At 48.3% G+C, this 25,603-nt stretch overlaps 7 protein-coding genes across 7 annotated transcripts; 4 read left to right on the plus strand and 3 right to left on the minus strand.

The window, feature by feature from the left end:
* Positions 1–351: 351 nt before the first annotated feature.
* On the minus strand, positions 352–2,168 carry N7487_000273 (uncharacterized protein; the record flags this gene model as incomplete). The annotated part of the gene is made up of 2 exons (XM_056868022.1): positions 352–1,041; positions 1,140–2,168. 2 exons carry the CDS (start codon positions 2,166–2,168, stop codon positions 352–354), a joined length of 1,719 nt encoding a protein of 572 aa, XP_056732806.1.
* Positions 2,169–3,330: 1,162 nt separating this feature from the next.
* Positions 3,331–5,590, minus strand: N7487_000274 (fungal specific transcription factor domain-containing protein; the record flags this gene model as incomplete). Its single annotated transcript, XM_056868023.1, has 5 exons — positions 3,331–4,387; positions 4,442–4,930; positions 5,003–5,145; positions 5,204–5,479; positions 5,570–5,590. The coding sequence occupies 5 exons, from the start codon at positions 5,588–5,590 to the stop codon at positions 3,331–3,333; spliced, it is 1,986 nt and encodes a 661-aa protein (XP_056732807.1).
* A 1,123-nt stretch (positions 5,591–6,713) lies between these two features.
* On the plus strand, positions 6,714–14,212 carry N7487_000275 (uncharacterized protein; the record flags this gene model as incomplete). Its single annotated transcript, XM_056868024.1, has 2 exons — positions 6,714–7,552; positions 7,615–14,212. The coding sequence occupies 2 exons, from the start codon at positions 6,714–6,716 to the stop codon at positions 14,210–14,212; spliced, it is 7,437 nt and encodes a 2,478-aa protein (XP_056732808.1).
* A 738-nt stretch (positions 14,213–14,950) lies between these two features.
* N7487_000276 (uncharacterized protein) lies at positions 14,951–16,666 on the plus strand (the record flags this gene model as incomplete). Its single annotated transcript, XM_056868025.1, has 1 exon — positions 14,951–16,666. The coding sequence occupies one exon, from the start codon at positions 14,951–14,953 to the stop codon at positions 16,664–16,666; it is 1,716 nt and encodes a 571-aa protein (XP_056732809.1).
* Positions 16,667–17,172: 506 nt separating this feature from the next.
* On the plus strand, positions 17,173–19,373 carry N7487_000277 (uncharacterized protein; the record flags this gene model as incomplete). The annotated part of the gene is made up of 2 exons (XM_056868026.1): positions 17,173–17,190; positions 17,331–19,373. 2 exons carry the CDS (start codon positions 17,173–17,175, stop codon positions 19,371–19,373), a joined length of 2,061 nt encoding a protein of 686 aa, XP_056732810.1.
* A 1,379-nt stretch (positions 19,374–20,752) lies between these two features.
* Positions 20,753–22,642, plus strand: N7487_000278 (uncharacterized protein; the record flags this gene model as incomplete). The annotated part of the gene is made up of 2 exons (XM_056868027.1): positions 20,753–20,979; positions 21,094–22,642. The coding sequence occupies 2 exons, from the start codon at positions 20,753–20,755 to the stop codon at positions 22,640–22,642; spliced, it is 1,776 nt and encodes a 591-aa protein (XP_056732811.1).
* A 645-nt stretch (positions 22,643–23,287) lies between these two features.
* N7487_000279 (MDR family MFS transporter) lies at positions 23,288–25,053 on the minus strand (the record flags this gene model as incomplete). Its single annotated transcript, XM_056868028.1, has 2 exons — positions 23,288–24,664; positions 24,727–25,053. The coding sequence occupies 2 exons, from the start codon at positions 25,051–25,053 to the stop codon at positions 23,288–23,290; spliced, it is 1,704 nt and encodes a 567-aa protein (XP_056732812.1).
* Between the last annotated feature and the right edge of the window lie 550 nt (positions 25,054–25,603).

A 25,603-nucleotide genomic window follows, 5' to 3' on the forward strand; every position in this document is an offset into this window, starting at 1 on the left:
TCATTTTGTATGAGGTAAGGAAAAGGTAGGTGTTAGCAACAGAGGTGATCGCAATAATTGCAAAGAGCAACGCTGCGCAATGCTTCTCCAAAGTCTCATAAATATAGTGGAATACCTAATATTTATTGCATTGCCACTGATGCGGCGAGCCTTATGCATAATCCTGAAGACCTACTATTCTTGATGTGTGCGCCGCATTTGTTCCTCTATCCAGGATCTCGGTGTTGTATGTTCTCAGTTTGTAACTTCTCCTATCAAATCCATATGTACTATCATCCTCCATAAGTAGGCTATGCGCCGATACCCACAATACTCGCTAATGGTAAGGGCCGCACAAGTATGATATCTAGGTTAAGGGACTTCCCCAAGACTCTTTAGACGAAGGAACCCTTTCTTCGCCCGATAAGAAATATCATAACTCGCCTCATGCCCACGCAACCCTTCTGGTACATCCTTCAACTCAAATTTGAGTGTCATCAATGTAGTCATAATTCTCATCTCTACCATGGCAAGTCTACGTCCCCAACAAGATCGAATCCCCAACCCGAACGCCAACTGTGGATAACTTGACCCGTCAAACTCAAGATCTCCCTTCTCATTTCGCACAAGCCATCGCTCTGGGTCAAATACCTCCAGGTCTAGATTTCCTTTGCCAGGATACACTCTTGACGCTTTGACATCACTCCAGTATTTCGATGGAGGTGACGGCTTGTAGTCCGGTCCTTGGCAAACAAGTAGAACAACCGTACCCTTCGGAATTCGACGACCAAGCAACTCTGTATCTTTTGTTGCGTCCCGTGGGACTAGCATCGCGGCGCGTAGTCTAAGAGTTTCCTCCAGCACGGCATCCAAGTACGGAAGCTTCGACGTTATGATTTCAGCTGCTGTAGGCAGTCGATTCTCTTGCATCGCACCAACAAAGATTCCCTGCAGCTCCTCGCGGAGCTTCTCCTGGACGCTGGGATAATCGGCTAACAACTTCAAGATCCATACGAGAGCCGCACTCGTGGTATGTTGCCCTGCGATGAGGTTACCGTACGCCTTTGATTGTTAGTATAAGAATTAAACAAAATGACAGGAAAATAAAGTGGAGATAGAATGAAATGAGGAAAAGCAAGAATCTGAGGAGACTTTCATACCTCGTCAATCATTATCTGCTTATCAAACATCGGCTGGCGATAGGCCTTTCGGGCTGCCTTTTCTTCTCGGTACACCATGTAATCGATCCCCGTTGAAGGCTCTTCATCGTTTCGGTAGCGCCGCACGGCAAGGTTGATGTGCTTGCGAATAAATCGATCCTTTGCCTGGAAGAAAGGTCTATAGTAAGGAGAAATGTAGCGCACCCACCAAGCCACGATCAGCGGTGGCCATTTTGTAGTGTAAATAGCCGCCATCTTATCACCCACGTCTGTGAGAGCCTGCTGAAACTCGTGCAATGGGGCTTTAGAAAATTCGACCTCGTTGTGCTCCCCACAGGGCAATTTTGACCCATCAAGCTTCCCAACGTGATCAACCTGTCTATCCAGAGCCGAGTCTTGAAAGTCGGAACCGAAGTGAAAGGCTACAATAACATCCAAAGCAAGAGTTTTCAGATCCGACACCATACTGAAAGCTCTACTGTCGCCCACGCAGGATTTATGTTCCCATAACTTGATGAGTTTAAGAACGGAGGAGTGAATAGCAGGACCAGCAACATTGTGAAGGTACTGTGGAGCAAGGAGATCCTTCAACCAGTTCCGAGACTGCCTCCAGTTATCTCCCGTTTTCATGTTCAGATGAAATTCCCCAAAGAGCGGGAATCGATCGATGATATATGCGGATCGGTCAAAATCACTTCGTCCCATCAGCATTTCTCGGGCATTTCCAACGTCTGCAACCAGTACCACCGGCTTCGACAGGGGGCCCATCAACGCCTGACAAATTGGCGAGCCGTGATTCTCAAGCTGCTTGCTGCACCATTTCGCCAACCCCGAAGGATCGTCTCGGAGTTCCACGACATCACCCCAAATTGACTGGGCAGACTTCTGGTTGAAGGGAATACCCGGAAGCGGCTTGGGGAGGAGCCATCGGTAGAGTGCGTAAAGAGATGTGAGAAATACAGTTCCGAGAAAGATGTGTTTGAGGAGATGATCAAGTGTGGAAGAAAGGGCTATCTCAAGCCTCGACATTCTCAAATGTGGTTTAATTTTGTGTTTTGGGGTTCGCCTTAAGTTGAGATTGTGTAAGATATCGAGCGAATTCAAGAGGCTTGTGGAATTCGAATGTACAATAAATACCCTGTCAACTAATAACTGGATAGTGATTGCTAGTGTCATGTTGATGCAGCTCGTCGGACTGGCTTACAACTAGGACACGCTAAATATGGGGGCCAGAGAAACATCTTTGGAGGGGCCAACGCTGTGGTTGGTCCATGATTATGTGACAGGATCACGCCCATGGTCTTTCATCCGATATATCTCGGCCGATGGGATGGGGCGTAGTGTCGGGTAAGATACACGATGGTTGCCCCCGGACAATGACATGGCCTCGGCTATAATGACACATATAGACGCTAGTAGGATACGAGAATATGGTGGGTGCATTGACAACCTTGCATCCTTGCATCTCACCATCGGGATTAGCGGAGACACCGGATGTGGCGCTTTCTCTATAATTCTCGAGGGTAGATCATTAGCAAATGTGAGGAACTGGTTGCTAGATGGTTTCTATTTCGACATTGTGTTGGGTGGCCTTAGCCGCATATATCCTCCATAAGTACATAAACACAAGACTTTCGGGCCCCCAGGTTCGCACCTCGGGGTATCCTCGAATATTCTGACGATGCTGTGCTTTGAAATAGATGTCTTAGTCTAAAAAGATATATAAACATGGACTAACGTAGAGGAATTCTCGGTTGACCGGGAGCCACAGTCATATAGTCATAAGCTCCGAGGATATAATATCGCTGAAATGACGAAAGATTGGGCTTAATATACTAAATAATAGGTTTGATCAAGATATGCGAGATACTTTATGGCAGTTGATAATAAAGCCCAATGGATACGGATACATACGTACATATGTATATGCATGTAAGAAGGATAGGTATCCTTCCTCCGCTCTGCTTCATCCGCGACCTCGCTCCCGTGCAGGGCCCACCTGATTTGGTACTCCCTATTTATAGCGGGTAGTACTAATAATCCTCTTTATAACATAGAGAAATAGATGGGGTACGGCTGGAAGTCGCTTTTTGCTGCCGTAGAGTTGGGCTTTTCTTTCGTATTTATGGTTGCTATGTATCAAATTTTCCAACCTATTTAACGACCAGAATATATAACCAACAGCAAATATTTATGGCTCGTTAAAGACAACACTAGAAGAATGCTTCCCCCAGAGAGTGGGGAATTCCAACGAGGAAAGCTGGGGACTCGGAAAAGAGTGTTCTTGCGCCATTGAAGAAAAGTTATCAGGCATTAAATAATGATCCACTGCTTCCAACGACGGCCATTTTTCCTGTTCGCCATACCTTTCGATCGGAGTCGGGACCTGGGTTGACCCCAAAGAGCCAGAGCCAGACGATGTGAGCGCGAGTGGACTAGGTGATTGCTTGGGTTGCACACATCTAGCAAAAAGCAGAGTAGCCACGCGGGCTCCAGACGCAGCCATGTCACTTAGGTCAGCTAACATTTGAAGACGACGAATAGCCTGCTCTACCGCCTGCATTGCTATTCGGTATGTCATTCTGACTTTGATTCCCATAAGATCTGTACTATGATCGTCTTGATCAAATGGGAAATCTGCATTGGAACAAAGATTAAGCAGGAGAATGGCAGGCTCAAAAGAGTTGAAGATAATCGCAGAAAAGCGCGTATACGACCCCCCAAACATTGCATGAAGGGTTGCAACAGCTTCGAGCACTTTCAGTGCAGCCATACCAAGCCTCTGTTTCTGCGACCGGAGAAGAACCCTTTTGTAAGGGGCTAAGCTTGCGACTTGGTTTGGCTTGAGCAGCAGGAGAGGCCGAAAGTTCCAACAAATTGAGTCGAAGATCGCGATATGTAGAAGTTGTCTTTGCATAGGTAGCTTTGGAATAGCCTTATCCAAAGTCGTGTCTGGGTGGGCTATAGCGAAGGCCGGGTGTAAGTTGGCGAGATACTCGGAGTTGAGCTTCTCATATCTCCGCTCACTTTCGGTCGGGTCAAACTCGGAGGTACGCTGTAAGCCAAGGCCCCGCCAAAACAACCCAAGCCGAACTTGCATGAGACGTTCGGTGAAGATGTCGGGCGCGGTGGTAGCCGTTTCTGTCGGTATATTGCTAATGTCTGGGATCAAACGTAGCCGAGGTAGTGTTTCCTCGACCAAGTGATCTGGTAGGAAGGGGATCCGATCTAGTTGTCTGGACAAATGACTGTCATCCAGATTCGTCAGTAAGATATTAGGATCAGGAAGATACCAATCGTACCTGTCCAAAACATAGAGGCTGCAGAATGTCCTCCGCTGAATATCTCTATTTAACTCCTGGGCACTATCTTTGGGAAGCTGAGATCCCATCAAACTGGTAGTATCCGTGTGGATGCCAGCCTTTTGAGCTGCTCGACATGCAGAGCCTATGCCCTCCCAAAATTGGCTAGTCCTCCCTTCACATGAGACTTTCAATGCAGCAAAAATGATGTGCTGAACACGTACTAAAGTGCCTTTCCAGTCAAGAATTTCACATGCTGTAGCAAGGTTGTTTCCAATATTACTGCACGTATCACGAATATCGGCTAGTGACCGACCACGAATTTGATCAACGGTGTGAGATGGGGAAGGTAGAAATTGTGTCGCATAAGAACAAATGCGAGTAATTAGAGCTGCAAACTCGACGTCGGCAACCTCTGTTATTTTATTCTTTGCCCACCACAGCTGATAACTCGCCAAGAAGCTGGGGGCATGGATGACTTGCTTCATCCTGAGCCAATGATAAAAGTTAAAACAAGAGAGCTAAGCAATATTGCCAAGAAAAGCTGATAGATAGGCTTACCAATTCAATTCATAGACGAAATATTGGACAAGAAAGTCGACAATTTGGCGGTCAGGCATGAGATCAAGCTCACATTGAATAGTGTCCCAAGTAGAGGGTGAGGCATTGTTTAGCTGTGTATCAGTTTGATCAGGCAATTCCAGCTGTGAGGTTGAATAAGCCGAAATAATACCATAAGCAAAGAAATACCAAGAGACCCACCTGTCGGAGCAAAGCCATTGTGTTGGAGTTGCTATCCTCGAAATAACCAAATGATCGAGCCAGGGCAGAATGCTCTCTAGACCAGTGAGCTTCAGAGTCATCCTCGGCTGTTTCCCGCATGGGCCGTGCACTCTCTACTGGTCGAGGTGGTTGGGTCTCCGGCTGATCTGCAGGGAGTGACGGACAGGAGGGTCCATTCACCGGTGGAGAACCGTAGACACACTCTTCAGGTCGGCGACGGCGGGTACAGTGGTTGCATGGATATTGGCGGTCGCACTACAACTTCCAAATTAGCGTTACATCACAATCGAGTCCGATCGCACGCGCTTTTTGTTTACGTATATAGCAAGAATGACACGTTCTGACACGACGTTTTCGGCCCTGCATGGTGAAGATGCGAATGGTTGTAAGGAAGAGAATCGGCCGACGCAAGTCGGAGCAGGCCCTGAAGGTACTGGGAGAGATTATCTATAGTTAGGCGTCCACGGGTCGACGGGTCGACGGGTATTCCGCCCCCAAGATGACTTGGCTTGGCACTAACCCCCTCATTGTCTGTCTCATAGTTAGTTCTGCAGCTAGTTGATGACGGCGTTGCGACAATTTATGTTATTATTAACTAAATGATATGTATAGCTTTAGATTAAAAATGGGAAAAATCTACGATTTCAATCTGTGCGGGCATCGACGAACGTATTCTGCACTTTTGTATCTCCATGGATCATGATGGATACTTCCAACTTCTAAGCTTTCTGTGGCCACGGTCACGTGGTTTTCATGATATACCCCGTAAATCTACGTAGTCAACCTTGAGCTTTGACAGATTACTCCGATTCGTCGTATATTGTTTCAATGCAACGTGGCAATGGGGAAAGCTCATCCATGGTTAGAGGGTAAGCTATGCAGGTATAGCGTCGAAGCAGGTTGTCGAGACTTTTCAAGTATGGACCCATCTAGAGCCAGATCTTACATCCCCCGCCATTAATCCCCAGCGGGTTAACGCACGGAGATATGAGTGACATGGATTACAGCCGGGAACAGCCGAAACTTGACGGGGAACTTGTAAGAATCGACATGTGCATACTGAATGAGGACCCGGCAGTTCCTCTGCGGCTCTGCTGAACAAAGACTACGGGTTGACAACCTTGCGGATTCTGGTGGGCCTGATTCAAATGGCACAACTGACATGGATATTATGGCTTTCTTCGGCCGGAGAGCCATCTTTCTAAAAGCCGTGCTGTCTTCTTTCGGCCGCAGAGCCACGTTTTTAAAAGCCAGAGAAGACGACAACTTTCAGATGCAATTATTCACTGTCATCGTGAGGTTCTATATTCCTTTAATTACTAGCTAGATCCATACTATTAGTTTCAACTACTGAAGCACCTTTGACAAATTGGCAACATGACTGCACCATTGCCCCCCCGGACCCGATCCCATTGCCCTTGTTGGCATCGGTGAGTTTTCATAGCGAGCAATACAGATAGGTCTCGGATTGACAGAACTAGGTTGCCATATGCCTGGTGGTGTTAGAGACCTTCCCGCACTCTGGGAGTTCCTGAAGGAGCAGAAAGATGTACACAGGGAGTTCGATGAGCCACGGTTCTCAGCCAAAGGGTTCTCTCACCCCAACCCAGATCGTCCTGGTACTGCGGTGGCCAGAAGTGGGTTCCTGTTGGACGAGGACCCACGACTATTCGATGCAGCTTTCTTCGGAATCACGGACAACGAAGTAGAGACAATGGATGCGTCCCAACGGAAACTTCTTGAGGTTACATATGAGGCCTTCGAGAATGCTGGCGAAACTTGGGAAGGTGTATCTGGCTCTCGCGTTGGCGTGTTTGTGGGTGACATCTCTTTCGACAACTATCTGTCCCAAACTAGAGATTGGGACTACAGTGGAAAGTATTCGGCCACTGGTTCATTCCCCAATATGCTGGCCAATCGCATTCACTACGTTTTCAACCTCAAAGGGCCTAGCCTGTTAGTCAACAGCGCGTGCACTTCTGCTATGTACGCCCTTCATCTAGCTATGAATTCAATCCGCAATGGAGATTGTGAATCCGCCATTGTGGCGGGGTCCAACTGGATCATGGACCCTAATTGCCACATAGCAATGGGGAAACTCGGTGCTCTTTCTGCCACTTCTCGAAGTCATACTTTCGACGCATCGGCTGATGGCTATGCACGTGGTGAGGGATTCGCTGCTCTTTACCTGAAGAAAACTTCACTGGCCATTGAAGATGGATCACCAATTCGAGCCTTGATTATGGGCTCTGCGATCAATGCAAACGGCCGTACCAACGGAATTACCAATCCCAGTGGTCCTGCCCAAGAGATCGTCATTCGAGAAGCGTAAGTGATGTATATTGTGTTTCTTTTGACAATCAAGGTTATTAACAAAGCAACCTTTCCAGATATAAGAATGCAGGAGACCTTGATCCTTCTCAAACTACACTCCTCGAGTGCCACGGAACTGGCACCCGAGTTGGTGACCCAACCGAGATCAAAGCGGCTGGAAATGTTTTCGGTCCTTCACGGTCCTCTGAACGAAATGATCATCTGGTGGTGGGTTCTGTTAAGACAAACCTCGGTCACTTGGAGGGAGCTTGTGCCCTTCCAGGAATATTGAAAGTGGTCGCAGCTCTTGAACAGGGAGAAATCCCGCCGACTCTCGGATTTCAGACTCCAAACCCGCGCATTGATTTCGAGGAGGCGAAAGCCCGGGTGTCCACCCAGGTTGAGCCGTGGCCCAAAGATAAACTCAAGCGAGCAAGTATCACGTCTGCTGGTTTTGGTGGTACCAACGGACACTGCATCATTGATGATGTCCACAACCTCCTTCCATCCTATATCAAGCCCGGTATTGTTGGTCAGCATGTCGAGCGACTGAATGGACAAAACGACATCAATGGCAAAAGCGGCACCAACGGAGCCAACGGAGCCAACCGAGTCAACGGGGTCAACGGAGTTAACGGAGTCAATGGAGTCAATGGAGTCAACGGAGCCAACGGAGCCAACGGACATTCGAATGCCAGTTTGCTGTCAAATGGTTCTAGCAACCCATTAGATCAAAGAAAGCATCATCATCCAAAGACTGATGCACTGAAATTGGTCCGAAAGGCTGACGCTGGCACTCGGAAACTGGTAGTACTTCCTTTCTCGGCGCATAACCAAACCTCACTTGTAGCGAACATCGACTCATTGGGTCAAGTCATCCACCAGCACTCGCTGGCCGATGTTGCCTATACCCTTAGTGCTCGGCGCTCGCGCTTCATGCATCGATCTTACTGCATTGTCGATAAGGACCAGGTGCCAGAGATGGGACTGAAGCAGGAAAAAGAGCTTGAAATTGTTAGCTCGCCCCAGCATGTTTCGGTTGGGTTCATCTTTACAGGACAGGGTGCACAATGGCACGCCATGGGCGCCGGGCTTTTCCAATACTCTGTTTTCCAGAACGTCATCTTGTACCTGGACAGCATCCTTGCCATGTTGCCTGAGCCCGCCCCGTGGAAGATCGCCGATTTTATTGCTGGAAATTGCGGGACGGATGACATCCAGACTCCTGCAGTATCACAGGCCGTTTGCACGGCTGTCCAAATTGGTCTCGTTGACCTCCTTGCTTCATGGTCCGTTCGGCCCGCGGGTGTAGCGGGCCATTCTTCCGGTGAAATTGCAGCAGCGTATGCGTCGGGACGAATTACTGCTGCCGAAGCTATTGTAGCTGCTTATTACCGTGGCTATATGGTTTCCTTCAACAATAAGAGGGGCGCGATGCTGGCAGTCGGCTTCGGCCCTGAGAAAGCAATGGAGTATATCAGGGAGGCTGATGTAGAAGACCGAGTCACGGTTGCTGCAATCAACTCCTTTGATAGTGTTACACTCTCCGGTGATGCTGATTGCGTGGAAGATCTGAGCGCAAGACTGTCCAAGGAGTCTATCTTTAATAGACTGCTCCGCACGGGTGGTCTCGCATACCACTCCCACCACATGTTACCATTTGGCTCGGCATATGAAGAGCATGTCAATGATGGTCTAAGTCATATAAGGAGCCTTGGTGTTGATACCACAAGTTCAAAGTATCCTTTTATTCCTTGGGCTTCTTCGGTTACTCCAGACAAGAGTACCACTGAAGTGACTGCATCTTACTGGAGGGCTAATCTTGAGTCCCCAGTACGTTTCACTGATGCCGTATCAAATCTTCTGAGCCTTCCGGACCTGAATATTGGTGCCCTAGTCGAGATAGGTCCGCATCCTGCCCTTAAAGGCCCCTTGGGACAGATTACAAAAAGCCTGGGAAAGGTCATTCCGCATATCGCGTCTTTGAAAAGAAATCAAGATGCCCAAAGATCACTCCTAGAATGCACTGGAACCTTGTTCGTGCACAATGTTTCTGTCAGCCTGGTGGCTGTCAATGCGATCGATGGACAGGGGCCAAAAGGAGAGCACTATTTGGAGTACGGCTGCACTGCAATCGACCTACCACGGTACAAGTATACCTATGGACCTATCAAATACCACGAGAGCAGATTGAGTAAAGAATACCGGTTACGTCCTACTCTTCGCCACGACCTTCTGGGATCTAAAGTGCCAGGAACAACAAAGCTTCGGCCCCAATGGCGGAATATGCTTCGCCTGAAGGATCTGGGATGGCTAAATGATCACCGTGTGCCCCCTCACGTTTTACACCCTGGTGCCGCTCACATTGTCATGGCCATGGTCGCTGCAGAGCATAAATACAACGAATTCCCCGATGCTCTGCCAATAATTGGGCTAATCATGCGCAACGTTTCGATCAAGAAGACACTGGTAGTTCCAGAGGATGATCACGGCATCGAGATTGTGCTGAGCATGGAGCTTGAAGATGGTGCTACCGCCAAATCGCCAGGCTGGGCCAGCTTCTCCATTGCCTCGATAGTCCGTGACTCAGACCAATGGACCGAGCACTGCTCGGGTCAGATTAAGGTGGAGGTGGCTAAGTTTGAACAAGCCATGCCAATCGACACCACTATGGACGGACGACTAGTGGATGCTCAAACCTGGTACAAACGCTTTGCTGACATGGGCCTCCAATTTGGACCGTCGTTCCAAGGCTACTCGGACATCCGTGCTGATCCAGCCAAAAACATTGCGTCTGCCAAGTTGGCATTGAATACCACAGCCGGTATGTTCCCTGGTGGTGAGTCGACTTATCCCATTCACCCGGCTTCTTTGGACCTGGTGATTCGCCTGGGTCTCATGGCGTGCAACGGCGGCCAAGCAGAAACGGCCAGTGTCCAGCTTCCGATTCATTTCAACCAGATGAAATTTAATTACGGTCACCTGGAAGGCCGGGATTGGGCAACTGGTGTGTCCCGGGGCGAGCTGCGCGGCCTCCGTGGGGCGTACGCCCAGCTACAGATGTTGGACGAGGAAGGCAAAGTGATGTTGGATATAGACAACATGCGTTTCACAAGTCTTAACAACGAACAAGAATCTCCATCCACCGGAGACCGCGTCGGCAAGGCATATGTTAGCCCTTTTGCGCGCCTCGTATGGAGACCCGATATTCGTACCCTATCCAAGGATCAGTTCAACGAGGCTCTGACATCTTACCAAGACAACTTTGGAGAATTCCCACAGCTTTGCAGGATTTTTGACCTGGCTGGACATGCTAATCCAGACTTGCGAGTTCTGGAATTGGGCGTTAGCAGTAATGCGGGCGCAACTCAAGCGATCTTAAAAGTACTCATGGGCTCGAATAGTATCAAGCGCTATCGGGAGTATGTTGCTACCGACATCACGGAAGAACGGCTCGAATCGGTTCGAGAAAGCACAACTGAGTTCCGTGATGTGAAATATTCTGTTTTGGATATCAACAAAGATCCGTCAGAGCAAGGCTTCCAGTCAGGTTTATATGACATTATCGTTTGCTCGAATGGCCTGCAAACTCCCCAAGCAATGCAACACTTGAAGAGGCTTGTCACTCCCACCGGGCGCTTGATTCAAGTGAACGGCACAGGAAGTGAAATCGTCCCCGAGAGCCTTCAAAATGTGGATTTTGAACTTGTCGGTGAAGTGACTGAGCCAGTCAATCATTCTATCATCACCGTTCATGCTCTTCGTTCCATAGAACAACATCAAATTGACTCTAACAGGCTCGTGCACTTCCTTCACGGAGATCAAGGACCCCCAGAATTATTGAATCAACTTGCCCAGGTACTTGGGGAGCTTGGACTTGCCATCAAAATCTCTTTGATTGATGATGCACAGACCGTCGTGTCGCCCAACTCCCACGTGGTTGCGTTCTTAGACGGCGACAACCTCTTATTCGCAGCAAATCAGCATCGAATTGGATTGTTTCAACACCTGGCAGCGAATACTAACAGCATGATATGGCTCACATCGTGCGGTTTGGTTAAGGGTCGCAACCCTGACGGATCCTTTGTCTCTGGACTGCTGCGCACATTAGCAGCTGAGAATCCTGCCGGTCAGTTCCTGTCAGTCGACATCGATGCAGAAGATTTCCGAGTCCGAGATACCGAGATGGATAGACTAGTCAGGTCCTTGGTCGAGGTTGTTCTCCCATTGCAGCAAAACCCAGAGCACAATCGCGAAATTGTTGTGAATCACGACTTGGCCTGGCAAGACGGGAACATGTGGGTGAGCCGGCTTGTTCCTGACACTGAGCTTCAGGGATATGACGAGACTGCTGCGGACGATCAAAATATCAAGGCAATCCCACTTTCCACTCTTGGTCCCGTCCGTGCAGCTTTCAAAATCCCTGGTCTTCTCACATCCCTCTATTTCAAGCCATACACCGAGCTCTGGAACGCCTTGCCGCAAGACTGGATTGAGATCAAGCTAGAGGCCGTCGGTCTGAACTGGAAAGATCTGGGTCTATGCTCTGGTCGATTTGATCAAAACAATCTGTCGAATGAGTATGTCGGTGTCATCTCCGATATAGGGTCCTCTGTACATGGCTTTAGCATCGGTGACCGGGTTTATGGTATGGGCAAGGGCCACTTTGGAAACTATACACGTGTACCCGCGGTGCTTGCACAGAAGTTGGAAGCTAGCGTTGCCTCATTGGATGCTGCAACGATGCCCTTGGTCTACATGACAGCGGTGTATGCTTTCGAGCATATCACTCGCGTGAAGGGGGGCTCAAAGGTTCTCATTCAATCGGGCTCGGGTGGTCTTGGACTGGCAGCTATTCAACTGGCCCTGTCCAAGGGTGCTGATGTCTATGTCACGGTGGGGACCGCAGACAAGGCTCAATTCCTGACCGATGTCATGGGAATTTCCTCCGACCACATCTTCTCCTCTCGAAAGCTAACAGATGTACCTCGCATGATCCGCGCAACTAAAAATGGAGGATTTGATGTTATTCTCAGCACATCGCAAGGAGACATGCTCCATGAATCGATTGAAGCATTGGCACCGCTTGGTCATCTGATAGATGTCGGCCGGATGGATGTCACGGGCGCAAAGACAGTTGCTCTTGAGCTTTTCCAGAAGAGCGCAAGCTTTACTTCGTTTGATCTAGGCCTGGTGATCGAACGCGATCCTGAACTTGGCGGAGATCTCATGTCCACAGTCAATCAGCATTTCCGCGCCGGCCGCATTGGCCCTATCCGTCCATACCATGTGTCGGATATCTCTCAGCTTGATCAAGCATTGTTGAAGCTGTCCAAAGGAACACATATCGGCAAAATGGTGATCTCCTATCAAAATCCTAGTTCTCTTTTAAACGTACACCAGTCTGTCACTCATGCCCGGTTTTTATCAGAGGCTAGCTACATTCTTGTTGGCGGATTGAGTCCTCTTGGACGATGTATCATCCGATGGATGGTTAGTCGAGGAGCTCAGCACTTATCCGTTTGGTCAAGAAGGGGTGCAGATAATCTCTCCCCTGAAGCTGCAGCCTTGATTAACGAAATGGCGTCCCAGGGTGTCCATATACAGATTGTGACGTGCGATGTCAGCAATCGCGAGCAGGTCCTCCGTAGTATGCAAGATGCTAACTCTGAGCGCGCCGTGCGAGGAGTTTTCAATTATGCAGTTTCCTACCAGGACATCTCGTTCGATAAAATGACCGCGGACATGTTTTACCAAGGCATGGCGGCCAAAGTGTTTGGTACAAAGAACCTACACGAAGCGACAGCCAACCTGCCTTTGGACTTTTTCACGATGACCTCTTCTCTGGGAACTGTCTATGCGTTCCCAACGCAGAGCACGTACCTCGCTGCCAACAACTTCCTCGATTATTTCGCACGTTACCGGCGGCAATCTGGTCTACCGGCAACTACAGTGTCACTCGGGTTCATCAAAGACTTGGGAGCTCTCACCCAGGATGAGGTCACCGTTAATTTGTTCGCGCGCACGAAAGGCCAAACAGTCACTGGTAATCAGGTTCTGCGTGCTCTGGAGCCCGCATTCGTGAAAGACTTGAACACGAAAGACCAATGGCTTGGTCGCTCGGAGGATCCTCTATCCGCGGCCAATATTTTTACCGGCATCGACCCAGCCGTTTTGGCGAACATGAAGCGAGCGGAACCTAAGGGGTCTGCTTCAAGCACTGTGCCCCGATGGTACCACGATCCCCGCGTGTCTTTGATGCTGCGTGCCATGGACGATGCTTGGCGTTTTGGGAATGAAGGGGGTAGCGACAAAGCGACATTCGGGTTTGATGATGCTGACGCGTCACCTGCTGTACAACTTCGTCGGCACTTTGAGGCATCAATGAAGAGAATTAGAAATGGCCAGGATGAAAAAGAGGTCGCAGAGACTGTGAAGCTCGTCAGCGATGCTATCAGGACCACAGTAGCGGGCATGTTGTTCATCGACCCTTCTGTGGTGAAGGAAAGTCACACAGTAGTTGACCATGGAATCGACAGCTTGCTGGCTGCAGAGTTCAGGACATGGCTAAATTCATCCTTTGGGAAGAACATTAGCATGTTGCAACTTATGGATGCGCGATCAAATATTGGTTCCATCGCGCGGGTCATTGTGGAGGAGGCTATCGGGGCTTAGTTTGTGTACAAGGGGTTCAGGCTGGGCATGTGTTCATTCTGTTTGGAGCTTCAGTTATATACTTACATAGTACATAGTAACTAGAAACCAATTTTCACTATAACACATTTACCAGGGTAAACTCTGAAAATACTTAGCTTGATGGACACCGCGATGCCCATGGGAGATATACAATGACATCTACTACTTTTGTACTCCCTTAAATGCACGGTGTAGGTAAGACCTCTACATATTTTCATATTTTTGACTAAAAGGTACTTTTATGAGGTCGCATTGAGGCGCAAATAATTCTACCTGGCTACAAGCCCTCGGGGATACCAAATGGTTATGCTACAATGATCTATAATCCGAGCTAAGACCGACTATATCCGATACACCCTGGCCCTACATATGTAGCATGATTAATCAAAATAAACTAAGGACCCTGGGTTTCAAATTGATCGGCAACTAGGGTGTACCAATCGAATTGAAGCCTTTCGGGTTTTCGAGAGGGTCCTGATAACTTCGGCCGACAACCATCGGCTTTGTTGATATTAACGTATACCAACACCTCAAATTCATCGGCGTTAATATCATGCAATTCCTTAACTCCTATTCCCGTGAAATTGTCCTTTCTTTTCCTTTCTTTCTTTGATGTAGTATTAATGCTGCTACATTCTTCATTGTGTGTGCTGAGATATAACTACACGGTCACCCAACCTAGCATCTTATAGCTCGGCACGCTATTAGTTTTACAGCATGGCCACAATACCGTCTACTCCTGCCTCGAACATTGTCGGAGAAACAGTACAGAACACGACATATTTACCTCCCCAAAACCAAGATGTCAGCCAAGCAAGCGAAGAATACCTCCGTCAACCCAACGAAAAGCATCTCTCGAGTGATCCGGGTGCCAGTGACGACGACGATGAGGATGACGTACGCAAAATCACGGGCTATCGATGGTTTCTGATTTGTGCTGCTCTTTACCTCTCAGCATTGATGTATGGACTGGATACAACGATTGCGGCGGACGTTCAAGGGGCGGTAATTCAGAGGTTTGGCCAAGTCGACCAACTCGCCTGGATTGGGGCCGGGTTCCCTCTTGGATCAGTCGCTGTTATTCTGCCATATGGCTTTCTTTTCACCACTTTCAACATGAAATGGCTCTACGTTGCTGGGATCATCTGTTTCCAGGGCGGATCTGCTCTCTGCGGTGGAGCTCCGAATATGGGCGCCCTAATTGTCGGACGCGTGATTGCCGGTGCAGGAGGAACTGGTATCTATCTAGGAGGATTAAACCATTTCTCTGCCATGACGACTCGAAATGAGCGTGGGGCGTATCTCGCTGGCACTGGGTTTGTCTGGGGCTTGGGAGCGATCCTGGGCCCTGTGGTTGGTGGTGGATTTTCGGATTCATCTGCTACTTGGCGATGGGGATTTTACATCAATCTTATCATCGGTGCGATTACAGCTCCTGTCTACCTGTTCTACCTTCCAGCCATTCATCCAGCTCCTGGAAGACCACTCAAAGATCGACTTCTTAGTTTGGACTATGTTGGATTCGTGCTCAGCGCAGCGATGTGGGCAACCTTTGCAATCGGCTTCATCTTTGCCGGTGGTATCTGGCCGTGGAATGATGGTCGCACTATTGCAATGCTTGTGGTATGGGGAGTTATGCTGGCTCTTTACGCATTACAGCAGACCTTTTGCATCTTTACCACTCCCGAGCATAGATCATTCCCCGGACATCTGCTCAAATCTCGAACTCAAATCTTGTTCTACATCACCACCACCTGCGCCAACACCTGCATGTTCTTCACCACATTCTACATACCGATTTACTTCCAGTTCACTCGGAACGACTCATCCCTCATGGCCGCAGTCCGACTTCTTCCTTATCTCCTATTCACCATCGCATTCAACCTTGCCTCCGGCTCAGCTCTTCCCAAAATAAAGTACTACATGTCTATGTGTCTGGTGTCTGGTATCTTTATGACGATAGCTGGTGCGTTGTTTGTGGGATATCTTTCTCCTTCGACACCAACGGGCCATATCTACGGCTTCAGCATCTTGATGGGAGTCGGAACAGGAATCACCATGCAACTGGGATACTCTGTGGGTAGTTTAAAAGTCAAACCAACCGATGCCCTCAGTGCCATCAACCTACAGAATGTTGCACAGATTGGAGCCACAGTCATCTGTCTTGTCATTGCCAGTCAAGCATTCCAATCAAACGCCATCAGCAATTTGAATCATGTTTTGGCAGGCCAGGGATTCAGTCAATCGGAAATTCGAAGTGCTGTTGCTGGATCACAGAGCACGCTGTTTGAGCAGCTCAGCAGTGACTTACGGACTGCAGCTATTGAAGCAATCACCTCTGCGATGGCAAGGGCCTTTATCATTCCGCTTGTAGCTGGAGCATTGGGACTTGTGTGCTCTCTGCTGATGAGGCGGGAGAGACTGTTTGGATAAATGGTGGCCTAATATTCAAGCCAAACAATATTGTATGGCCGTGTTGAAGTATGATGGCTGTCTAATAATATAGTCTTTGGATCAAATAACTTCCTGGATTTCTTCTAAAGGGGTGAAAATCCCTCCATAAAGGGGCTCATCTCTTTCTTTTGCTTCTTTTCTTCCACCACTATCATTCTACACCACCTTCTTTTTGTCGTTATAGGCTTTAATTTCATCTATTTCAGTATGGTTTTAGACGTTAGAGATAGCTACAACCCGTATATTGTTACTTTTTCGGCACATTTAGGCTGGTTCTTAGATAGCTATGAACTTTTATTGATTCAGTATTAGTGCAGTGCTAAGCTAGTGATAGTCCAGATAATCCACTCCATGTCTGTATAGAAGAACAGCTATAAGCTGCATGAGACTTGGTTTGATAATATCAAGGCAACCATAGATGAGTTATGAAAGATGCACTGGCCCCATTTCATTGTCTTTTATTCCATACTTTTATATCTACAAAAATGATTGAATTAACCAAAGTTATACACCTTTATACTGGAGAATTGTGGACGATAATTCCTTAGGGCTACCCCTGTGGATCGACCCCAAATGTGACTAAGCAGCCTTGGGCGGCGCGGGCGCGGGGAGATAAAAAAAAATGCGATAACATTCCCCACAGCCCACAGTATATCGAACGTCCCTCACTTCACGAATTGACGACTTGTTTTGTCCTTTTCATGATACCTATCCTAGCATGACTATCTGCAATCCTCTTCCACTCTCCGATGAGTGGAAGGATCCCGACGAATATGTCCAAGCCCTTCTCTCCTTCGCAACCGAATCGGTCATGTTCATGAACCTTTGCGGCGGCGTCCATATCCTCGATTTCTTGACGCGCGATCCTGATCTGTACGAGTCACTACTTCCACAGGGCTGGCGATCATTCTTTGAGCATCACGATATCCACAGCATCTTGCAACTGCTATTACGAGAGGACATCGGCCCACTATGCGAACTCGCCGAAACAAACACATGCCCCGGGAATAGCAGGACTTGGAACGGAGGGGTATTCCCGCCAGCAAGCCTCCTCGAATATATTCGCGACATTCGACGATTTAGCCTCCGCCGCGAGTTCACCACACCCAAGAACAGCCAACCTCTCCCTAGTCACATCGCTATGGGCATGAACAAGAAAAAGAAGCATGAGGTGGAGCAATTCTCTCGCTATGTCGCGTCCTTGTCGGAGACGGTCAACGAGAGTCGCGGGGAGCCATTATCTCACATTGTCGATTTTGGGTCGGGACAAAATTACCTAGGGCGCATGCTGGCCAGCTCGCCCTATCATAAACATATCATTGCCATTGAGCGAAAACACCAATACATCAGCGGGGCCGGCCGTATGGATGTTCATGCTCGATTGGCTAAGCAAGAAAAGAAAAAGACAATGCATAATGCAAAGCTAAACAAATCGAAGAAGCAATGCATCGACTGTACCGACACCCCAGAACTAGCTCCAGAGGTAGCCACCTCGGAAAAGCCCGAAGTTCCTGGCTTGGGTGTGGGAGTACAACTGGAAGTGAGCGATGCAGTGCCAGAAGAGCCTGCTGCTCAGGATGAAGATGATACGACCTTTAACATGTTGGGCGACATGACCCTGGAAGCTGATGATGTGCTCGGGTCGATGTACGAAAAGCCACATGTACTACACGTACCAAAGCCACGACCAGAGGTTGATACTAGAGGCACTGTCAGCTACATCGAACATAATATCCAAGATGGTTACCTAGAACCGATCATCGAGCACGTTGTCGACCCAAAGACATCAGTCGAGACCCGGACCAGCACAGAAGAGGTCATAATTCAACCTCAAGATAAGAAACAAAGTGACGCCCGGGTTATGGTTGTTTCTCTGCATTCATGCGGAAACCTCGTCCACCACGGACTTCGCTCACTAGTGCTCAACCCTTCTGTTGTAGCAATCGCCATGATCGGCTGCTGCTACAACATGGTGACAGAACGATTGGGGCCAGCAACATACAAGATCCCCATCCTTCGATCCGCCCACCCCCGCCTTAGAACGACTGGGTCGTCATGGGACCCTCACGGATTCCCAATGTCCAAGCTCTATGAAAACTACCAAGCAAAGACCACAACAGGCTTCAAGCTCAACATCACAGCCCGTTCAATGGCCCTACAGGCACCCTACAATTGGGGCCGTGCCGACAGCGAGGATTTCTTCACGCGCCATTTCTACCGTGCTTTGCTGCAGCGCGTTCTTCTAGACCGTGACATCATCCCTAAACCCGACGTCCCTGATGATCTCTACAAAGACCATACAGACAACCCCAATGCCGGGGGTATAGCGCTGATCGTGGGATCACTGCGCAAGTCTGCGTTCCTATCTTTCTCCGCGTACGTGGGTGCTGCAACGGTCAAATTGAGCCAGGATCCCACCCGGGGCGAGTTGGTTAAGGAGCGCGTCTGCACCATGTCTGATGAGGAGCTGCAGCGCTATGAGGCTGAGTACTTGCATACACGCAAGAATCTCAGTATTGTGTGGAGTCTGATGGCGTTCAGTTCTCAGGTTGTTGAGGCTGCTATTGTGGTTGATCGCTGGCAGTTCTTGCGCGAGCATGATTCTGTTAAGGAGTGCTGGGTTGAGCCGGTGTTTGAGTACGGTCAAAGTCCTCGCAATCTGGCTATTATTGGGATCAAGAAATGATTTCCGGTGTAGTTTGGGTTGCCGGTTGCATTTAAAAACGGTTGGGAGTTTATGCTTTAAGGGCTTGGGGCATTATACGGGTTCTTCGGTGTCTCAGTACATATCTGGCGGTTTACAGTTGAACATGATTGCATAGAATATATCCCTTGGGCTCTAGAGAGGCCTAGCCTAACAAGGCGAATGGCAATTAGGCCACGACATACCCTGACACGGCGCTGAGCCCACTTCAAGTTTTACATCGCGATTCAAATCCGCATCTAGCACGCGCAACTGCTTTATTTCTCACCCACTCGCAATTTTCGCTATCTTGATTCTTGATACCTACTTGTCATCAACTGGGGCAGTAGTTGTTAGGCCTGGCACAATTCCACCAAGAACTTCCTTGCAGAACACCGCAAGTGGTTTTTCTTTGGGGAATTCGGGAAACAATTTGCATTGCCATCTCCGACAATACGATGGTCCGACTGCACTCATGTCCCCGAGTTGATCCGACGTTATCTGACCCATGTCTGCTGTGGAGCTTCTTTGGCCCTAAGACCACGACGACCCAAACTTGCGCAAATTGCCGCATAAGGATCTTTCTCGGTGCACAGACGTGCTGTACTACAGTTGCTTTCATTTGTAAAATTTGGATCCTTTGGCCTGCCTAATGTATGGAGGCATGCAGGGCTCGGTAATGACCGCTTTATGTGGGTACCTCGTGGGCAGCTAGTGCCACAATATGATGCAACCCCGATGTTGTGACATGCTCTATGGGCGGGAGCTCTCTCACATGAGTGCTTCCTTCGACCTAAAGAAAACTTCTTTCCGTACAATACCACTCTAAATCCCAATCTAGAGCAAAGGGCTGCCTCCTTTTGAGGGGCTAGGTACTCTATTACCCGATATTGTTCTCGGTTGCATGTGGAACCTGTTTTGAGAAGGAATGAGCACATATAAGACGACGGCGGTTAAGGCGCGATGGAGACCCTTCGAAACTAAATCATCCAACCAATCTCAAATTACGAGATTGTACATATTTTCACAGCAATGAATCGTCGATATAGGTAGATTATGTTGTCTCAAATTGTTTCATGGTTTCTTTCGGTTGTATTGAGGTAATATTTGCCTGAATCTTTAGCGCGTTGCTTCGAACAGAAAGTCCTTGGCTACAATATCCCCCGCATAGCAGTCAGCATACACAATACATGACCTCTGAAATCAATGCAAGGCATTAAAAAGAACCTTGTGTAAGCTCAGGCACTTCTCCAATTTATCAACACGGAGTATTTTCTTGCCTCTTGCCTTCTTTCCCACAGCTTTCAAGGGGACCACTTTTCCTTCGTCATCTTATATTGGAAAGTAATATCGTCAAATTTGTGGCTATCACCTTCGTGATCATGACAGCAATCGATTTTGGCAGTGATCCTAAGGGGCCAGTCAACATCGAAACAACAACGAGGGAAAACCAGGCGAGTGAGAATACCCAAAGCCTAGAAGAAAGGAATGAGAGGGAATTGCTTGAGCACCCCGATAAGGTTACTCAGGAAGCGCAAGTTGGAGTCCAAAAAGCGGAAGCTACGGCTTTGGTGTGGTCCAAACCCGCCTTGTATGCCACATACGCCTGGTAAGTCTATTCGAAGCCTTGAGCCCTTCCATTAAACAGACCAATACAATATCCCCACCCGCATCATTCGTCAAAGCAATATGAGACAGTGACTGATCCGAGACTCATTGCCAGGATCTGGTTATGCTTCTTCGTTCTATCTATGCAATCATCTATTAGCAGCAACGTGATATACTACGCGTATGCAAACTTCGCTTCAGCTCCTCAAATATCCCAGGCATTCATTGTCTCGACAATCGTTGGTGGAGTTCTTCAACTTCCCATTGCAAAGACTCTCAATATCTGGGGCCGTGCCGAAGGCTTCCTGGCTTTACTGCTGGTATTCATCCTAGGACTCATCGTGATAGCCTCATGCAATGGTCCCAATGGGTTTGCAGCTGGCTACACTCTATACTGGATTGGTTATACTGCCCTGAATTTCATCCTGACAGTCTTCGTTGCCGACGCGTCCGGGCTGCGAAACCGAGCCTTCGTCTACGCATTTATCGGTACGCCCACGATCTGTACGGCCTTTGTGGGACCTCTTGTTGCTCAGGCATTTCTGGTCCATTCTAGTTGGCGTTGGGCTTACGGCTGTTTCGCTATCATCACCTTTTTACTCTTTGTGCCTCTCGCTCTTGTGTTCAAGTTCTACCAACGCAAAGCCGAGAAGTTGAAACTTTTTATTCGGGTCCCGAGTGGTCGAACAGCAGCGCAGTCATTCGTTCATTACTTTCACGAATTTGATGTTGTTGGCGCTTTCATCCTTATGGCGGCCTTCATCCTATTCCTTCTGCCGTTCAGCCTTGAGACTTATGGCTTTAGCGGATACTCCTCGGCGACTTTTATCGCCATGGTTGTCATTGGAATATTGTTATTCCCAGTTTTTGCTATTTGGGAGCGGTCCTTTGCTAAAACCCCTTTCATCAAATGGGAGTTATTCAAAAAGCGCACCGTTCTTGGAGCGTGCATCTTGTCAGCTGTGATTTTCTTCAACTACTACACGTGGGATCAATATTTTTACTACTACGTGCAAGTCGTCTACAACCTCGACACCTCGAAGACGGGATACATGACACAGATATATGGCGTTGGATCAACCATCTGGGCGGTTCTGTTCGGCATCTGGATCCGCAAGACCAAACACTTCAAGAATGTCTGTCTTTACTTCGGTGCACCACTCATGCTACTTGGTGCGGGCCTCATGATTCACTTCCGAGGCTCCCAAGGTAACATCGGATATCTGGTTATGTGTCAAATTTTCATCGCGTTTGGCGGTGGCACCCTTGTAATCGGTGATGAGATGGCTGTCATGGCTGCCGCGGACCGTGATGGCGTCCCATTGATGATTGCTATGATCAGTTTGTCCTCCAGTTTCGGCGGGGCTATTGGCTACGCTGTTGCAGTCGCCATTTATTCCAATACATTCCCACAGGCTCTGCTCAGCGCCCTTCCTGATTCAGCCAAGGCTGACTATGCAACCATCTATGCCGGTGGCTCGGCAGCTCAGCTCGTCTATCCCCCTGGTAGTGAGACAAGGAACGCAATCAACTACGCGTGGGCATACAGCCAGAAGTACGAGTGTATCACAGCAGCTGTTCTTCTCGTTCTTGCTTTCCCGGCAATTGCTATGTGGAAAAATTACAATGTTGACAAAAAGCAAGTGAAAGGCACTGTCATCTAATTCAGAAGGTGTATTTCGAGCATGTGACGAGTGCGGATCTGGGATGGAGATACTAAATAGTAGTGTGTATAGATCATCAATTAAATTACGACAATATGACCACTAAACACAATACAGATGTATTATCTGTTGCTCTCTTTGATTTTCCGAAGTTTCCCCGCTTATATATAAAAATGTGCTCAATTCCACTCATATTGTCTTAATCTCACTATTGTATACTTCTCAATTTTTATCGTTGTTATTATTATTGGATTAAACCTTAGAAACTGGCTCAGGAAACTTCCCAAGCTCTACCTAGTCAGCAAGTTGTGGCTGCCCAAACCAAGTGAATTTCCGATTGTTCATTAGATCAGTCCTAATTCAGTGTCTCCAATCTTAGCCCATGTACTCTGGGCTCGCTACTTCCACAGCCATCAGCCTCTATATTTCTCTATCGAAAACAGGTCCAGCCCCCAGGTAGTATAATGCGCACACAGAGTGACATACGAGGCTTACACCATGTTATCAGAAATACCTAGGAAGGTATCCTCGCAAATGCATATAGAAATCCACCCCTAAACCATGTTCACTCGATCATGAAAGAATGAAGCCGATAATGGCATAAACACAAAAGTTCCGTTCTATCGACCCGTGGCAACGACTTCATCAAGAATGGAGTGTTGTATCAGCGTCCATACTTTCTTCCCTCTTCTTTACACTCTTCCACTCAACAAAACAAGCTGCCACAAATGCTGCGACCATCAAAGCCAGACTAACACGATAGGTATCCCGCAGTCCGTTCATATAAGCTCGGATCACATTATCAAGCTGATCAAGCTGGTCCAAAGTAATCAACACATGCCTCATCTCAGTAGCCCCTGCGCTTATGATCGCACCTGGGTCAACACCAGGGGCATATGTGCGAATGCCTTCTATCAGACCATTCTGGAACACTGACTGACCGACCGCAATGAAGATGGCTCCACCCAGTGTCTGGAAGAACGTGATGGCGGCTGTTCCCACGGGGATGTCCTCTGGCTGCAATACCGTCTGGACGGCTGTCATTGGGATTTGAAGACCAGCACCGATTCCCGCACCGACAACAATCTGGTAACCAATCCATTTCCCTGTCGAAATATCAACGTCGTATAGGGTAATGAGGCCTGTACCAATAGCAGCAATGGCGGTACTTGAAATCAGGAATGGCGTGTAATAACCGACTGTAGTGACCAGAGCGCCTACCATAATAGATGAAACCACAGTGGCAAGCATGAATGGTAGCACCTGAAGTCCTGCAGTCATTGCGGAGGATCCTTTGACGCTCTGAAAGTAGATAGGAACATAGTAGACCAGGAGGAAGAAGCCGCCGCTGAAGAAAAATGCAAACAATCCGGCAGACCAAATGGTGCGCTGCTTGAGGATTGAGGGTGGTAAGGTTGCCCTTCCAGCATTTTGGCCTGTCGCGTTTTTCTCGTCTTGTTTGCTCACGTAGATTTGAGATGCGGCAAAAAGGATAGTCAACAGACTAAACCCCACAAATAGTCCGATGATTTGAGAGCTTTTCCAGGTATAGGTATTTCCACCCCACTGCAGGGCGAGAATCAAGCATATGATAGCAGGTATGAGCAGACTTGCGCCTATCAAGTCAAGCTCCTTGATAAGCTGCGAGATAGGGAGCCCCGATACCTTGGTGTTACTTGGTAAGCGGAGAACCAGGACAACGACCGCGATGGAAACCCCACCAACAGGGAGATTGATATAGAAACACCATCTCCAAGAAGGACCATCAGTGAATGCTCCTCCAAGTAGTGGCCCTACAATAGAAGCGATTCCCCAGACCATGCCGTATACACCAAAAACGATCGGCCTCTTTGTCAAGGGAACTGTCATGGAGATGATCACCAGAGCACCGGAGAAGATGCCTGCAACGCCAATTCCTGCAATTGCACGACCGACGATCAGGACTGTGCTGGAGGGCGCTACACCACAAATCAGCGATCCAATCTCGAAGATGCTAACCGCAGCCAAGAAGGACCATTTCACCTAAAGAGTGTCAGAAGGTTTTGTGGATGTGAGTAAGAGAAATGTTATGGTAAAATGCTTACACTCAGGATCTTATAGATCCGGCCGTATGACGGCTGTAGCGCTGTAGACGTCAAGAAGTAGGCACTTCCATACCAGGCAATATCGGGGATGCTCTTGAACTGATCTGTGATCTTTGGAATGGCTACTCCGATGATGGTTTGATCAAGTGCTACCAAAAAGGCTGCCAGGTAGATCGCCAAAATAATTACGATCACTTGGCTTGTTGGGGGATATTCAGTCTCTTTGCCGGTGTCTGAATCTTGTGTGCTGGACTCTTCATAGCTTAACTGCTGAGCTTTCTTCTCGTGATCAGACTCAAGGTCTTGGACGGTGAGCGCTTCACTCATAACGATAGGAGACTAGTAATCGTATGAAAACTATGTACATAAATGTATGTAGTCAAGACACAGTTATATTGTAGATTTTGCCTTGCAGGGTAGGGCAGCGAGCCGGAAGGAGCAGACCACTAGAGACGGAGCCTGTCTTTGATTGCACCCACTCGACATCTTTAGTTTTCGTCAAGGAATCGCTTGATGCTTGATCGGGCTTAAACCCCCGCTACTTCCTATGACTTATGTTCCCAGTTCACAAGAAAGGGTCCAAGAGAGACTAAAATATTACAATTACCTCAAATTTGCGCTCGTCGGTGGGAGGCTGGAGCTTTGTCACTTCTAGACGACCTCGTCTTACTCCATAGTCTCAGAATCATCCAAAGGATTACTTATGTACCTGTTTCACAAGAGTGGAACCGCCCATGCCAAGGTGCTTATCTTCTGGATTTTGCTCATAATCAACTCACTCGACTTGTACTCCGTATGTATATCTGTATCCACCTAAGCATGTTCACCTTTTAATATTACTAACTCAGCTCCACAGTAGACACCGCACCAGACACGA

This window comes from Penicillium crustosum (assembly GCF_028827405.1).
Source record: "Penicillium crustosum strain IBT 35664 chromosome Unknown utg000001l_segment0_segment0, whole genome shotgun sequence".
In the NCBI taxonomy this organism is placed as follows: Eukaryota; Fungi; Ascomycota; class Eurotiomycetes; order Eurotiales; family Aspergillaceae; genus Penicillium; species Penicillium crustosum.